The 16,424-nt window shown below is 39.7% G+C and overlaps 2 protein-coding genes across 2 annotated transcripts; one reads left to right on the plus strand and one right to left on the minus strand.

The window, feature by feature from the left end:
• Positions 1-1,127: 1,127 nt before the first annotated feature.
• Positions 1,128-8,348, minus strand: zw10 (zw10 kinetochore protein). The gene is made up of 16 exons (XM_070843354.1): positions 8,183-8,348; positions 7,477-7,611; positions 7,227-7,328; positions 6,824-6,901; positions 6,231-6,390; positions 5,794-5,946; positions 5,444-5,641; positions 5,165-5,301; positions 4,763-4,945; positions 4,071-4,294; positions 3,467-3,538; positions 3,199-3,368; positions 2,970-3,100; positions 2,667-2,798; positions 2,060-2,262; positions 1,128-1,857 (listed from the first exon to the last, which is right to left on the minus strand). The coding sequence occupies exons 1-16, from the start codon at positions 8,285-8,287 to the stop codon at positions 1,737-1,739; spliced, it is 2,304 nt and encodes a 767-aa protein (XP_070699455.1). The 5' UTR covers positions 8,288-8,348; the 3' UTR covers positions 1,128-1,736.
• A 536-nt stretch (positions 8,349-8,884) lies between these two features.
• mks1 (MKS transition zone complex subunit 1) lies at positions 8,885-15,816 on the plus strand. Its single transcript, XM_070843848.1, has 18 exons — positions 8,885-9,051; positions 9,214-9,335; positions 9,666-9,718; positions 9,848-10,015; positions 10,440-10,540; positions 10,669-10,797; positions 11,762-11,866; positions 12,044-12,152; positions 12,272-12,328; positions 12,867-12,909; positions 12,999-13,061; positions 13,157-13,227; positions 13,319-13,388; positions 13,510-13,617; positions 14,089-14,222; positions 14,436-14,518; positions 14,976-15,073; positions 15,363-15,816. The coding sequence occupies exons 1-18, from the start codon at positions 8,975-8,977 to the stop codon at positions 15,464-15,466; spliced, it is 1,695 nt and encodes a 564-aa protein (XP_070699949.1). The 5' UTR covers positions 8,885-8,974; the 3' UTR covers positions 15,467-15,816.
• Positions 15,817-16,424: the final 608 nt, after the last annotated feature.

The raw sequence follows: 16,424 nt of genomic DNA on the forward strand, positions 1-16,424 counted from the left end.
AAAGACTTACAAGGATACCAACTGTACACTGTCTCCAATTCATCTGTTTATTTGTTTATTACCAAATTATATATTTCCAGGAAAATGTCTTGGAGATGAAACTTCACTTTGGAATCAAAATAACTGAAATGGACATTTTTCACTAGTTTCTGATGTTGTATACACTCAAGATTAAAAAATGAATTGAGAAAATAATCAACAGAAAACTAAAAATTGTTAGTTGCAGCCCTAAAATTATTGTCTACACAGCATAGTTTTAGATGCTTTAAGTATTAGAGCTAGTACATGTTCTCATTAGAACAGTATTAACATAAAAGACAATATCACATATGCTGAAAAATAAAAGGAAACATCATCACAAGAAGAGAAAATAATCGCATACCTCTGTAAAACATCCCTCAAGATGAACGCTGCTGCTGCTGCTGCTGCTGCTGCCAGAACTTAACTTTGTTGTTGGAGTCATCAGGTTTGATCGGATGAAGAACACATGGAGTGAGTGAGGAGCTGCTTCCTGATCATCCAGCTGTTTGTCTCCTCCCCGCTCGTCATTCAGACGTCACGAAGCACTGCAGCTTCGTGTCAAAGGAATTCTTCTTTAAATCAGGGTTCGCACAGGTTCTTAAGAGTAAAATTCAAGCATTCTTATCAAAACCAAAGATTTCCTCTCTCAAACCTTCTATCAACACATCTAAAAACACTACATGTAATATGACAACAGTGATTATGAGTGATTGTGTGGATGAAAATTAAACATTTATCAAGGATTATATTTGAATTCAAGCACATGCAAAACCTTGAATACATAACTGTTAAAATGAAGCATTTTCCAAACAGTTATTAACCACTGGGACCAACTAAGGGTTCAATGTCCTGCCCGAGGACATTATGGGTAGGAGTAGCAGGGATCACCCCACATAGCTAATAAAAACTTGGATGACCCGCTCCATCTACTCAGCCACAGCTACCCGAAACTGTATTTAAAAGATACAGACGATAAAAATAAACAAGCTAATGTCCTTTTTAAATGTAATTGTAAAAATAAAGGCAGCTGCAACTTCTTCCTAACAAGACTGACCAGCTAGATCACCATTCATTAAAAAGAAACAGTTTGGAAACAGTTCTGAAAAGATAAGTCTTTTGGTTTATTTGGACAAGTAATAAATACATAATAGAAGAGATCAGTCTAATGGCTTTTACAACAAAACTCTTAACAAGAGATGCACACAGGTCCACAGTTTCTTTGTCAGAGCTTAATGGTCGTTTAGGGTTTGGGTTCAAACACGAATCACCAGACAAACTCTCTCCTGACATGAAATGACATCAGTACAGAAAATCTACAGATGAACTTTGATTAACAATGTGCAGCAACGTTTACCCTAGACAGGACATCACATGTCAGCAGATGGCAGGCCAGCAGTTACACAAGCTCAGCCGGTTTTTATGGTAAACCTCCAAAGCTATATGACTGAGGACGCTGGTGTAAAGAAGCCTTTGTGTAATCTCTGTAGGACTGATTGCAGTCGGAGAGCTGAGAAGGAACACATCCCACAGATTGATTACAACCAGCTTATATCTCCCCAGCGACAGCCCCTCCATCAGACAGGGCAGCCATGACTCTTTTCAACCTTCATACATGTTTACACTTAATGAAACAGAAAATGGAAATTATTAAAGGCGTGAATCATATTTTCCTCAGAGGAAAAAGTGCTGTAGTATCTTCCCCGTGGTCCGAGTATCTATTTAATCTTGGTCAGAGCTACAGCTCTTCTCTCTGTATTCTGAAACAAGGCCCGGATCAGATTCTTCACCTCTGAACTGGAGAACTCCAACGCCAGCGGACCTTTACCGTCAGCCCACCTATGCAGAGGAATCACAGACAAATCAGCCAGTCACAATGTGATCAATCACGACTGAAACCAGAAACCCTTCTTTGTTTTGGTTTTGAGTCACGGATTGGATCATTTTTTGGATCAGCCAAATCTGCCAAATACCCCAGACTATGTTTTACTGACTTCATAAGCTAAAATATGAATATGTTATTGTCAAGTTTCCCTCTTACCTGTCGACTATCTCCTGCAGGTTGGCCCGCAGCACGATGCCCAGCTCCTTGAAGGTTCCCCACTTCCTCACATAGAGCGGCACTTCTTCCTGGTATTTCTTGTTCTTGTTTTCCTCAGCCAGAGGGATGAAGACCAGCGGACCTTCCTCGATGAGGGTTTGACACAGAGTGTGGAGGTGCTCCCCGTCCTCAGAGGAAATATCCTGCAGTCAGAGTGAGAAAGAAAATCCTTATTTATCAGTAAATCATCATCATGTCTTATCAAGATAATAGGATTTTTCTGTCATTCTTTAGTGTTTAAACTTGATAAAGTTTTTAAAGTACCTGAGTATTTTATCAACCTGGGACTGCATCCAAAAGAATTGGTTTAGTGCTGTGACAGGTGATTCATCCCTCCTGTGTTTTTAACTGGCCTTTATTAGTGATGGGCATTGATTTGCTTGTGCCAGCCACTGACTCTGTCATTATTTGGTTTTTGGAAAAGATTCTTTAAGATTGAATGTTTTTTTCTGTTATTTTCCCACAGTAACACTTCTACATCCGTGTAAGCCAAGTCCTATGTTTCTGAAGAGGGACTGTGATTAATAAAAACAAAAAACAAACAAACCTCCAGCATCATGATTTTAGCGATGACTTCTGTGATGGCTGTGTTGAGGAGGTTGCCCATGGCTTTACAGTAGATGCTGACTGGTAGGACGTCCTGCCACACCGTGCCCAACTGCTTCAACTGATGGATGACCTGCATTTGAGCAAACAGATAAATGATCGCTGTATGAGTGAGACCCAGTGCATTGATAATAGAAATGAACAGAAATAAAGCATTTGTAAGACTCATGGTGAGCTGCCTCTGCTGAAGAGCTGAATCACCATTTAAAATCATATCATCTCATTATTATATCTTTCCTCTCACCTGTCTTACTGCTTTGCTTGCTGCAGTGTAGTTGTCGTCATCATCCAGGTTGCAGAAGTTTTGAGCGGTGGAAAGTCGCTCCAACAGTTCAGCTCTCTGGACATTCATCTGTGCCAAGAAGCACTGGGCACCTAGTGGAAAATGACCAAAGGGTGCTCAGCGAATTTCAAAGCAATCTACGGATTAGATATTGATATTTCATCTATAGATTACTGTACATATCATTTACCAAGTTTCCTGAATCCAGGCACCATGTCAACAAAAGTTGCGACGCCTTCGCTGAGCAGCTGTGGCAGGTGAGCTCTGAAATAGTGGCCAAGGGTGAGCAGGTGGTGGGCCAGGTACATGCAGTTGTTATGCTGGATGGCAGCCAGGTGAGGGAACTTGAGCAGGTTCTCCCTAGATGGAGCAGCAGGGCAACAAGTGAGTCATGTGAGTCTTCAGGGGAAATGTGCTGGTCTGATCTGCTGCCAGCTGTGTGATGGAGACCCTCTTACTTGTGATATGTCGGTACAACATCATAGAACAGCTGGAAGATGTTTCTCACAGTGAAGAAGAGCTGTAATGCACTGCGAAGAACAATAACAAAGATTAGTTATATTTTACAACACTTATTCACTGTTCTGATGAGCCTTTACTTGGGATGGGAGTTGATACAATTTTATTGATACCAATTCCATTATTGATTCTGCTAATTGGTCTCATTCTTTATCGATTCCTGATCAATTGTCTGGGTAGAAACAAAGTAAGCCTACACAGGTTTTCAGCATCAACGCCACTGTTGTATTATCTCTGAGTCTGTGTGACCACCATGTCTGACTAACTATGTTAAAATAAATTACAAGGCTCATTTTCTTAAAAGGATATAACCTTTCTTCTTCTACAAAAATGGAGACACGTTTTGGACAGTCTCTTCCTCTCTGCCATGATTCCTTCTTCCTGCAGCATTGACGCCCGTCATCAATAAAAGGAACTGAGAAGCTCAGAGGTACATTTCCAATCTATTAGACAAACTGGAACTGGTTTTCCAGTCCCATCCCAAGCCTCGATCCTCCCTGCCTGGTGGCCTGACAACAAACACGCCGTAGCACAGTAACGTACCATTGTGTGGAGCTTCCGACGGCTTCACACAGGGTGTTGAGTGCCAGGTCCATCAGCTGCTGCACTGACTCACTGATGCGACAGGCCGGCAGACACATACTCCACACAGACAGCTGCTTGGTGTTCTCCATGATCACCTCCTCCTTTGTGCTCTCCTGCTTCAGCTTCACCTGTGAACCTGGAGCAGGCAGCTTGGGCAGACGCAGCTTGTAGTCTGGTGTGATCTAACAGAGGACAAAAACTGGACAGTTAAATAAGACAGACACAGAGCGTCTGGAGATTTTAGGTGATATATTAGGCAAATTTGGTGTGCAGTGCAGTGAACATTCATTCATCATATCATTTATCATCTATACATGTATTTTTTATTAAACGCATTTTCTTTTTCTTTTAGAGAACACAAAGAATGGACAGCTAGCTGACCATGAGTAGATATTCACTGAATCTGACAAAAAGTGTATTATTAAGAACACTAACTTTACTTTTAATGATGCTAAGCGTGCAAGCTTCTTCTAGTCTGTTTATAGTGGGTTTAAAGTTCAACTGCAGGAGTTTCATGTAACATGTTTTGTTGCCTCAAAGGAAATAAATTCCTCATGAGTGAAAGTGAAAGTGCATCTTTCATCATCTTTAGTGAAAATCACCAGTCTCTGGTTTATTCACTAAGACATTCAGCCTCAGCTCACACGTACTTTGACAGTGTTGTGCATCTTGGAGGTCATGAGTTTGCGGGCGGCCACGATGACGTCCTTGCACTTCTTGCTGGCAAAGTGACAGTTGACATCCCTGGCATATTTGAGGAGGTCCGTGGAATCACCCTGCAGATACTCCATCTCCTTCAGAGACTTCTCAAAGTCCTCCGTCTCCGTGATCACCTTCAATATAAATACAAAGATAAAAACATACTCAGTAAAAATGTAACTCTCATAAACAGACACTAGTGTTACACAGACTGAATAAACTTTTTGAACAGCTAGACAAAAGACACAATTACTGTCTATAGGTGATTCTTGGCTGGGAACAGGTGACCCCTGTTTATTCTCTGTATGCGTTACAACATTATTATACTACACAAACTACAGTTAGGTCCATACAGTGTTGTATTTCTCCAGCTGGCTGCTGTTGGTGGGGATGGAGTAGAGCAGACACTCGTGGATGATGCACTGGGAAATTTCCTCCCAAATCAGCTCCCCCAAGATAGCCGAGAGCTTTTTATCACCAATACACACATCTGAAAAGCAACAGATTGACAAATGTGACTTGGCTTTCTAACACTCATTGTGTAATATTCAAACAATTGAAAGTCTGGGGAATGAGAATCCTAAATCACACACACATACATATAATTTCTATATGGACAGGCCATACTGTACCGAGCAGGTGTGAGTGCAGCGTCTTGAGCACCAGGAGCAGTTTGCTGTAGACCTGTGAAGGAGTGGATCTCTCTTCGTGGCTCTCCTCCAAACACTGTAAGGCCAGGATGGTTCCCTCGCCCTGCTGCTCGCTCACCCTCACTGACAGTGACGGGTACACCACCAACGGCTTCAACATGGTCTTCACCAACACCTGACCTGGATGACAACAACGAAAACCAGTGCTGAGCAGGTTCTGATCTTGAAAACATTGTGCCGGAGAGGTAGATCGATCGATCTACACAAACACATTTTTAATAGATTGTCAAAGTTCTGGACAGTTAACAGTGAGAGGCGTTGCTTGCGCTTACTGAAGAGTTTGATCTTATGCTGAAGGTCCCCCTGGATGGCCAGAGCTTGCAGGACGCTGCAGAGCAGAGCAGCTGGCTTCGGATCACCGTCCTTACTGCAAGCATGGCTCAGGTTCAGCTCCACCTTCAGGAAGGACTTCAGGCCTGCAGGCTCTGGTGGTAAACACCCAACAGTCATTACTAATGCCTCACAATCACATGGGTTTTCAGTCATGATTTTGAAATATACTCATTAAGAAATCTCACAATGGCAGCTTTGCCATTGTTACCAGTTTTGTACAAGTTACGTGGGAGGGATCACTGACACTGTTCTCTGATTCTCTTGAGATAATAACTGGAAATACTGCAATCATTAGATGAATCATTAGAGCCAATGAATATTAGTTTGCAACCTGTACAGTCTTGTGTATGATCACTATCAGAGGAGGAGGTCCTACCCTTTGAGGACGGTAATCTCCAGATGACGAGGCGCTTCCATTCATCTCCCAGGTGGTAAATTAAGTTCTCTCTCTGCACTGTCAACTCGGAGCTGAGAGCACTCAGCAGCGGCAGCTGAGAGGTCTTCCAGCCTTTGAGTGAATCCACACTGGTCCTTGCCTGGAAAAAAAAAATACATTAAGGTGTACATAGGAAAGCAGCTGCACTAATCTTGTAACAGTGCCCTATTTTCTGACAGTGTTGACATTTGGCTTTAGCTTATTCTGTGTCCCATTTACAACTATTCTTCCAACATCTGAGTCCTTTTCTTTAATAAATTAAAGCCATGTTCTGAGTGGAGTGTGTTCCTCTTTTGGGAAACAAGCTACACACAACACTAACGGACAGTGATTTGTTGTTTGTCGGGTAACATGTGATTGTTTTGTTCTACTTTAAGGTGTATTACAGGGGAAGCTGACAGCCTGTCTGATCAAATTCACTGTACATAAAGAGGGATTAGCTGTGTCATTATACTGGATTCCCACTGACCACTCAGCCCTGATTCGGAGCAGATGTAAAGTTGTGTCCGTGGACATGATGTAGCAGCTCTTACCCTTTCCAGCTGGTTGGCTGCATCAACATACTTCTTGTCCTGTAAAGCTTTGTTGAACTCCTCCATTGCATTGTGAAACTGAGTCACACAGAAAATACCAGAATTATTGCAACATTCAAACAAAATTATGGATGCTCAAAATGCTGCTAATATATTTTCAGATGACTTCTATTGAGTATATGGCTTTCACAAACCTATTATATTTCTTTTCAGGACATATAACGGCATCTATTACTATCAATAGAAAAGTTTCTCTCAAGAAAGTGACATTAGCACCCTTATGATTTCTCTATTTTATAAATGATATCATGATAATCTGGCCACTTGAGTCATGTGAAAACTATCACTTTGTCACTACACATTACATTATATTTTACTTAATAAACTGTGATACGTGTCATACCTCTTTTAGGTGTCCTAGCATTGCTATGATGATAGTATTTCTCTCCAGCTGCTGCTTCAGCTTTGCATACTCGGCCACAGCCACGTGGATATTCTGCTGCACCTGTGTCCACAAACACAAACTCCAAACAGTTAAAAAACTATGGCACTGCTGTAAATCCGCGTTCAGTAGAGCTGAACCCGGTCTATTCTGCTCTTTTAAGGGACTTAGCTTCAGTATTACTTTAATTTCTGAACATTTCCACATGTACCTCATTCTCAATGCAGTTTTTAAGGACATCCATTTCTTTGGAGACCTCATCAACCTGCACCATTAGCTCCTCGGATCCCTGAAGACTTGGTAGGAAGTCACTGTACCTCTTGTTTATCATGTCACATACTTCTTCCTATGAGAAAAACAGTGTTAATCCTTGAATCATAACAAAATAGACTTTTGCTTTAAGCCCAAAGAATAACTGTTTGCAGTTTATATAAGTATACTTATTTAAGTATATTACTTTACTTTTCACCAGTTTCTTCAAGTTTCTGATAATAAGTCATACAGCTGAGGAGAAGCTAAATGTCATTTTTGGCGATTCAGATCGATACTTCGTCGATAAACCAACCTACTTACAGCTAATGCCAGGATATTTTCTTAATGTTTTAAATGTGTCCTAAACTTGTCTAACATTAGTTTTACTGAATATAATAATAAGCCACGTAGTCAGATGTTGCCACTGAGTCTGCACCACATATGGCTAGCTAACAGCCTAGCTATCAAACCCGCACTGAATTTCGCCGGACTGAACGCTTTGTTTTTCTTTATGTTTGTTTAGAGCTGAGGGGAGCTTCGTATAAAATCTACCTAATGTTATTCAAAGGATGAGCTAAGTTTCACACATTTTCAATATTAGCGCTAACAGCTAACTAGTTCAAACTTTACTCGGGGTGGCTAATGCTATGCTAGCTGGGGGTTACCTTTGTATCTTCCACCTTGCGCGACATTTTGCTTATTTTCCCGGACAGATCCTCTTTCTCCAGTTTGCCAGAGCTGGCTAGCACTTCAGTCACAAACGACGCCATGCTGTACAATAACGTTATAATGTTTTAGAAAACTGTGACAACTCAGCACAACAACAGCCCAGGACCCGCCAGGAAGTCTGATTGGCTCCGAGACGTCGGCGACTGGTTCCGCCTCCCACGGCTTCTTCTTCGTTTTTATTTGGTGACGAATTACCGCCACCAAGTGTTATGTGAGTGTGAGTGGTCTTTGTCCGTTGTTCATAAAACGAAATAATAATAATAATAATAAAAATAATAGTACAGTGCGTTAGGAGGTCTTCTTGGGAATGGGATATGATTAAAAGAAACAGACAACGTCGAAATAATATTTTTTTCCCTTCCTACTCCCGTCCACTAGGTGGCGCTAACGCTCATGTAAGCTAGCCCACTAGCTGCCAAAACATCCAAACAATAAGAAGAACAACTGCTTTTATCTCTATGGTAACGACAACTATCCATATGTCGTGCTTGGAGCTTAACTGGAGGCTAGTTAGCCTCTCTTGGTAGCTTTTACTTACAATATCAACCGTTTCTTTGCGGATATTCGTGTTTCTTACCTTTGCAAACGCTGCAAGCGGCTAGCCTATAATTTTGAAGTTGTTGCCAGCATATGCAAAAGACAAAAAAAAACTAGCTGTCCGCTAAATTAAGCTAACGAAAAGTGCTAACTAGCTAGCTGGCTAACATCAAACAAATAGCTAAATATTAATGGGAGACTGTTGGAACACAGATACCGGAGAAGCTGTGTTTCGGTCCCGGGATGCTATCAAAAACTTGAAAATAAAGTAAGTAGCTGATTGTAACGTTAATAATAATAATATTAGCTTAGCCACAAAACTCCAATGTGCTAACTAACATTGATTTACAGTGGACTGCCGTGGTAGTCCAGTGTAATAATCTGCTGCTCAGGACACGCTATTTCAACAGCATTTCTCTCCCCACTTTAGGGTGCGTATAGAGAGGGTGACCTCCACAGCAGCCCTCTCTCAGCACCTCCAGCAGCAAGTGCTGTCCCAGCAAGACAGAGGAGCCATTGAGCTGGAAACACTCACCTCACAAGTCCAGACAGGTGAAATCATTTGTACTGCAGGGAGAAGAACCGATGGTGATAGTGTTACAGTTTTCACTTGTCCATATGAACAAGTACTTTTTTTGCCAGTTTAGCTATTAAACGTTTAATTTAGGATAATCTGTGCCTCTTACACAAAATACAGTCTGTCATGACAGTGGGATAACTGACTATTTGGACTGCTGCTGGTGGACATGAAGTGATGCTATGTTTTAGTTTGCTCTGCTGTCCACAGACACTAAATATAGACCATTAAACACAAGAATTAGGGTTGATGTTTTCCTCAAAGCATATTTTAATAACTTGACGTTTCTGTTATTCTGTCAACAGATGATAATGAGGAGGAGCTGGTGGTTGGCTGGCAGGAGAAACTCTTCAGTCAGGTAGAACCCTGAGTTTTAAAAGTCACAGTAAATTATAATGATTTAGAATGCTTTAACTAATTTTGCTATTATTACTTTACTTTTCCATACACAAATGTACATTTATCTTATCTCTATCTGTGGTCCCAGTATGAGATGGAGCTGTTTCAGAATGAGGCAGCATGTCAGACCCCTCTGGACCGTCAGTACCACGCAGAAGTCAAGGCCCTGAACAGGGCCAAGGGTCGACAAAATAACAGGATTTTCACATACACTGATCATGACCGCTACACCAACTGTCTGCCATTGCACCAACTGGTAGGTTATGCATTCAACAACATCAACACAATTGTCTAACAATTAGTAGTACTGTTGATTTATTTCTGTCCTGTTAACACATTTCAATCATGAATGCAAATAGAAAGCAATAAATAACAGTAAGGCATTAAAAAAATATAATTCACATCATTATATTTGTGGATATGAAAGTCAAGCCCCAGTAAGAGTTTTCATTGTTGCTGGGATCCCTTCATTTTTTAATAAAATATGTTTAAATGATAAACAATAACAGTAGATTAAGACTGAATATATGTTTTAGCCTGCCATGCTGTGCGATATTATCGTGTGGCGATACAATATCATCTGTTGTTTCATATTATGCTCTATCGTTTTTGCCATGTATCACATATTCCACACGGTCTGTGACTGTGTTTGTAAGTTGCTTGTTTTTTTTTCCTGAAAGCATCAACCCACTGACTTGCTGACCACAACTAAATCCGGTCCCACGTTCTTGGCTGAAAGGATGGCCAGCGTGAGAAACAGGCGGCAGGACAGACGCACCATGTAGGTGAATGAAAATTTGACTAAGAAAGTTTAATCCAATTGAGACTCATTAATCCCCAAAGACAGTGCTTGCAATTTTTTGAATAGTGTGAATTGTGAAATGTGTGATTGTTTGGTTGATTTTACAGTGATTGTAGTATCCCAAAGTCAAAGATCATCAACTGGGATCCCACAGAGGAGTTTGTGAAGAGCAGTCATGTGGTGACTAGTAGCATGCAGGCCATGCACATCATGGGAGACCTGAGCCCCCCTGGAAGGTAAGAGCATTGATACAAAGACCCCAATTCCATTCGGTTCTGTCTTTATTGTCTTACATAGAGTTTGACTTGCGGCATGGCAAAAACATCAAAACAAACCTATCCAGAAGCCTGTATAAGCACAATATATTCATTTTTAACACAACAGAGACTAATGACGGTCACTAACCAGATGTACAAGTTTTTCCAGATCACCTGATATTAGGACTGCAACTAACGATTATTTTAATTAAATATAAAAAGTTGTTTTGTCCAAAAAATGGTGACAAACATCCTCAAGTGTCTTGTTTTGTCTAAAACCCAAAGTTTTCTTTCACAGAGGAGTAAAGGAACAAGAAATCTAACTTTTTTTCTTTAAAAAAATACTCAAACCAATTTATTGATTATCAAAAAAAAGACAACAGTTTATTTAATTGTTGAAAATGAAGTGATTAATCAGTCTAGTTCTAATCTGTTGCGATCTGCATTGTTCTTGTTATCTTGATTCTGTCAGTGTGGGCTCTGCTTATTTTTCCTTTGCAGAGGAAGCTCGTCTGTAGCTTCTTGACAGCAGCTTGCAGTAGCAGGAAACAGCTGATAAAGCTGACCTTTCATCTATTTTCTTTTGTAGAATGTGTTCACTCTGTACAGAGGTCATTTACACCTGGCTGAGCTCTGACAATTGTACTGCCAAATCCATAGCAATTGCAATGCATTGTGTGTGGACCTTTACCACACCTTTACATTCTTCCTTATCTATAATCCAGATACAGATCTCATGTTAATAGCAGGTAGAAATGAGGTGTGAGATGCAATATAAAGAATACAAGGTTCTATGCTGACATTTAGGAGGTAATGTTTGCAGCTCAGAAATGACCAAACCAAGTGAAGGAACCTTATTAGCAAGTTTCATTAAATTACATTACATTTCATTCAAATCTAACTGTGGATATTGTGTGATTCAGCTGTGACTTTTCTTCCTCAGGCTTGGCCAGAAAGAGAATGAATATTTGCTGGTAACCATAAAAACAGATGGCTGTGGAACGATCATCGTAAAACCTGACTTCAACAAAGACAAAGAGCCCTACAGGCAAGTTCACAATATGCATGCAGCATGATTTTGTATAAATTCTTAGCCACACTAGCGACTGAAAGTCCAGACTGAAATATCTGGAAGTATTAATGGATTGTGATGAAACAAAGAAACAAAACTTAATTGTAAGAATAAAGGGATGCAAACCAGACTGGTATTTGTGGTGTTGTGCAGGATTGTAACAGACGGTGAGAAGAGAGAAGTTTGGCGCTTCACTCTGGAGAATGTGTCCCCAGCCATGCAACCAGAGGAGAAGGAGAGGGAGCAGAACATGTACAAAGATGTGAGTCCATCTCCATCACATGTCCTCCAGGACCAGAGCAGAAGTGACCTCAGTAAAGCCTTTAATGTTCATGTTACTGATTTTGGAGTCAAATAATATGGACTTCTCTATGTTTCTAGTTGTATGTACGGCATAAGGACTACCTCAACAGCCTCGTTGGACAGGACTTTGAAATGGTAAGACATTAAACAAATTATCATTAGAGATGCATTTTATGTTAGAATAAGGTTCAGTGCCTGCCAAAGCTTCCTAGAGCCCAAGAATATTCAGTTTACTGTCATATTTGATGACAGACAGCAGCAAAATTTTGCACTTTTTTGCTTAAAAAATGGCTGAAATTATTGATCAAATATTCACAGTGGAATAAAAACAAAATGTTAAACTAGCTCACTAACACGTTTTATGGTGATCTATTTGGCCAAGGCTTTTACCTTACCTTTTACTCCCCTTTAATCACAGTCAGGGACATTATGACAAAACAAGATTTGGAAAAACTGATTCATGCTTTTATCAGCCGCAAGAGTTCTATAGCATTTTTAACTTATAACTTCTTGTTTTATCATTTTACCATCTGTTAGGCCTTCCTTTCTATTGTTGTATGCTTTTAAAAATGTATTGTTCTGGTGTAATACTGTGTTGTTTTTAACTTCTCTCTACTGCACCTTGAATCTACCCTTGTTTGCCTTTTGCACTTACTATAACTCTCTCCCTCAGCCTCCTGCAGGTGTCCTGCGTTACCTGATGAATGGAGAGATCGGTGAGTAGGAAGACTGTGGTCACCACTACTGTTTATATTTCTAAAAAGTCTGTCTTTGGCATTTAAATCTCCTTCCTCTTTTTGCCCAGTCTCAGCCAAAGGCTTTGAATATGATAACTTATACATCCACTTCTTCATGGAACTGCCCAACAGTAAGTCACAGACACTGTGTGTCACTTACATTGTAAGGCTTGGTGTTGCTGAGACCTCTTATATCAGTTTACCACTTCATTCTCATTTGTTTCAGATTGGTCCAGCTTATCATTTCAGTCTCTGTCAGGGGTTACCCAGACCTGTCGGACCAGAACATTAGGAAAGGTGTGTATACTGTACAATAAACTGGAGAGGAGCTTCAGAGGATGGCTACTGAGACTTGTTAAACCCTCTGCCTCGTCCTCTCTGCCAACAGGAAAATGTAGCTTTCTTCAGCTACCCCTTCAGCTTTGAGGCTTTCTACATGTGTGAAAAAGAGAGTGAGGGTTAGTATCAGCCATGGAATATTGTGTTTATAGAAGTAAATGCCAGGGATTTTGTTATTTTGATGATGCACTCCTGTATTTACAAGATGAGACTGACACATGAGTTTCCTCCTTATTTCAGAGTCGATTCCCCAGTGGCCAGTGATCTACTTCAAGGTTCTGTCTCTGGACTCCTGGCAGCGCTATCGAACCGAAGGCTATGGCTATCTGCTTTTTCCTGCCATGCCTGGTACGCTGTGTACTCTGCAAAGTTGTTGGATTAAAACGAGGGCTGCTATTAATTAACCTGCAAATTATTATAGGCATTTATTTTTTCTATATAATATTAGAAAATATTGAAAACAACAGCTAAAAGCAGTGATTCCAGATGTATGTTTGGTGTTTTGCTTTAAAAAATACTGAAATGAGAAAATATGTACAGTTAATTTGCTGTTTATTAATTGATGAATCAGCTGATGTTTCAGCTCTAATTAACATTTACAGACAATGGTATACTTTTCATTTCAGATTTTTAAGTAAAATGTAAATGTATCTTTTGGGTTCAGAAGTATAGATTCAGAATTAATCACTAATTCGCCCAGAAATCAAATTACATGTTTTGTGGACATTTCCACACACCCTTGGTCTTAATTGCCCACATTGTATGTTTTATGCGTTATGTGTGTGTGTGTCTCTCTCTCTCTCTCTCTCTCTCTCTCAGGTAAACATACTATAACATGCCATACATGGAGACCCCTTCAGACGGGGACAGTCTCCTCTCTGAGGCGCTTCTTTATTGGAGGTTCTCCGGAGCTTGAAGACCTCAGCTATGTCAGAATACCAGGGACCTTCAAGGTAGGCGCAAACCTCTGAGGATGCTCTCTGGAGAAGAAAAAACTTGGATATGAACCATTTAAGCTTTTTGTCACAAAGATACATTGGTGTATTTAGGTGCGCATTTCCTTTCTGATACATTTACACCAATTGTGTTAATATGCATTGTTTATGCTCATGTTCCTGTTAGGTCAATTATGATACTCAGGAGTTTTTAATATTTATACTCTGCAGGGAGAGAGGCTGAGTCGCTTTGGCTTTTGCACTGAAACCACAGGAAGTGTCACCTTTAATCTGCACTGCATCCAGCACGCCAGGTAACTAGTGGGGGGGGTTCAACCATGTCATGTTAACACCCAGCGCTGAAGGGATGTGTGGCTACTAATCACCCATCAATGCTTGTCATCTATGTCTTGTTGTATTAAATGAGGAAAAAATCTGGAACACTTTAAAATCCCCTTCATGAAACTGTATGGACAGAGTTATGGAGGATCAAATATTTCTGTCCATAGTCTGGCTCATGTGTCTCACTGTTACTGAAAAATTTAATAAATTGAATATCAAAAGTCTAAGGAAAATTCTTACACTTCAAACATGGCAATACAAAACCCTGAACATGTCAGTATAGGTATTGAAATTATTATTATAAACTATTATACATTTGTTTGTGTATTCACTTTCTGAGAAATATTTAATTCACCATCATTTATCATACTAATGCTAATGTTTTAATGTTCTGTGTGGTTAAATGCATCCATGTTGTGTCTGCTTCAGGGCCTTTGTTGATGCAGCCATGCTGAAGAAGAGGAGGCAGAAAGTTTTTGACCAGCTGGGAGGATTTAGTCAGCAAGGAGCTGTTTGCACCATCCTGGGTAAAGACATCCATTAACAACTAGTTATTCTGTGTTCTATGTAGCTCAGTTAATGCTGTAAGGTAAGTGTGGAAGATCGGCTCTTCAGGACTCAAGTTTGTTTCAGAGTCCAAAATATTTAAGATGCACTTTTGTTTTAGACCTTTTTTGTGTGAAATGAGAAGATAAGCAAATAATTTATCTATTAGCAATTTGTAGTTTTACAATTTTCAATATATAGTCACATAACCTTTTGTATTGTATGATAACAGGATAATATGTGATATTAGGATTTGTTTTTCTCTGTCAGAGGCCTTCCAGAGAGCCAGGAGAAAGATGCAAGATGCTCGAGAAAGTCTCCCCAGAGACCTCATCAGCTCCACCTCCCAACTCCAGATGGAATCCTCTGCATAGATAGTAAAAAATACACTGTGTCATTACCAGTTTAGGGTTTCAGAATAGAAGCAACGTTACCAGCAAAGTGTGAGGTACCAATCAAAAAATTGCACATTTCTTGTGTTTTGTTTTTTTTAAAAATACTATGATGTCCTGTAACGATTCACCAGGAGGTAAACTGTCTGATTGCTAGTTATTCTTTGTAAAGACAGTTAACATGTTTGGAGGGATAATACTTAGGCTAAATATGCCAAAATGCCTACTAAGTATGGTATCACTGTGCATTATATTCTTTGTACAGCCACAGATTTGAGTAAATAGTGTCATTTCTGTTAGAAATAGACAGTCTGGACTGTGAAAATTGTGAAAAACAGAATACATTTGTAGTTTTGGATTGAATGTTTACCATTGAATATTTCAATGTTTACTGTTATATAAACTTTCTACTTAAACCATAAGCTCTATTTTTTGTATTCCCCCCCTTATTAGTAAAGTAACTTTCAATCAAACTTGATACAAAATTATACTTGTACTGTACAGTAAGTTTTTTTTAATGCTACTTTATACTTCTACTCCACCACATTTTGGAAACCAATATTGTGCTTTTGTCAACGTTAGTTACTTTGCAGATTGACATTATAAATATAAAATATAATCAGTTATTATGAACTAAGCCTCCTGGCAGCATATAAAGTAGTTGAAATTAGCTCCACCTCTACCAGCTGCAACAGTAGTGATGTTTACACAGCAATGCATCACTAATTATAACCTGGTGTTATGATTAATACAGTTTACTCTGTAATTGGCTATTCTGCTCAATGAGTACTTCAAGTATCTGAAGTGTAGCGTAAACTGTATTGATTAAGTCCTGTTGTGGGTAAAAATGTTTCTACGCAGTTCAATAAGTGCAACAGCAAGAAATATTTGATTTTGTGTGGAGCATCTTTTTTGTGTAATGTTTTAAATTAAATACTAC

This window comes from Pempheris klunzingeri, chromosome 14 (assembly GCF_042242105.1).
Source record: "Pempheris klunzingeri isolate RE-2024b chromosome 14, fPemKlu1.hap1, whole genome shotgun sequence".
Taxonomy (NCBI): Eukaryota; Metazoa; Chordata; class Actinopteri; order Acropomatiformes; family Pempheridae; genus Pempheris; species Pempheris klunzingeri.

Excerpts from the sequence above, each read along its gene's own strand:
- mks1 (XM_070843848.1), top strand. The coding sequence starts at position 8,975 with ATGGGAGACTGTTGGAACACAGATACCGGAGAAGCTGTGTTTCGGTCC. Across the intron at positions 10,541-10,668 it reads CGGCAGGACAGACGCACCAT|TGATTGTAGTATCCCAAAGT; the intron begins GTAGGTGAATGA and ends TTGATTTTACAG. Across the intron at positions 13,618-14,088 it reads GCTTTTTCCTGCCATGCCTG|GTAAACATACTATAACATGC; the intron begins GTACGCTGTGTA and ends TCTCTCTCTCAG.
- zw10 (XM_070843354.1), bottom strand. The coding sequence starts at position 8,287 with ATGGCGTCGTTTGTGACTGAAGTGCTAGCCAGCTCTGGCAAACTGGAG. Across the intron at positions 3,369-3,466 it reads GTTGTACCGACATATCACAA|GGAGAACCTGCTCAAGTTCC; the intron begins GTAAGAGGGTCT and ends TGCTCCATCTAG. Across the intron at positions 1,858-2,059 it reads CTGCAGGAGATAGTCGACAG|GTGGGCTGACGGTAAAGGTC; the intron begins GTAAGAGGGAAA and ends TCCTCTGCATAG.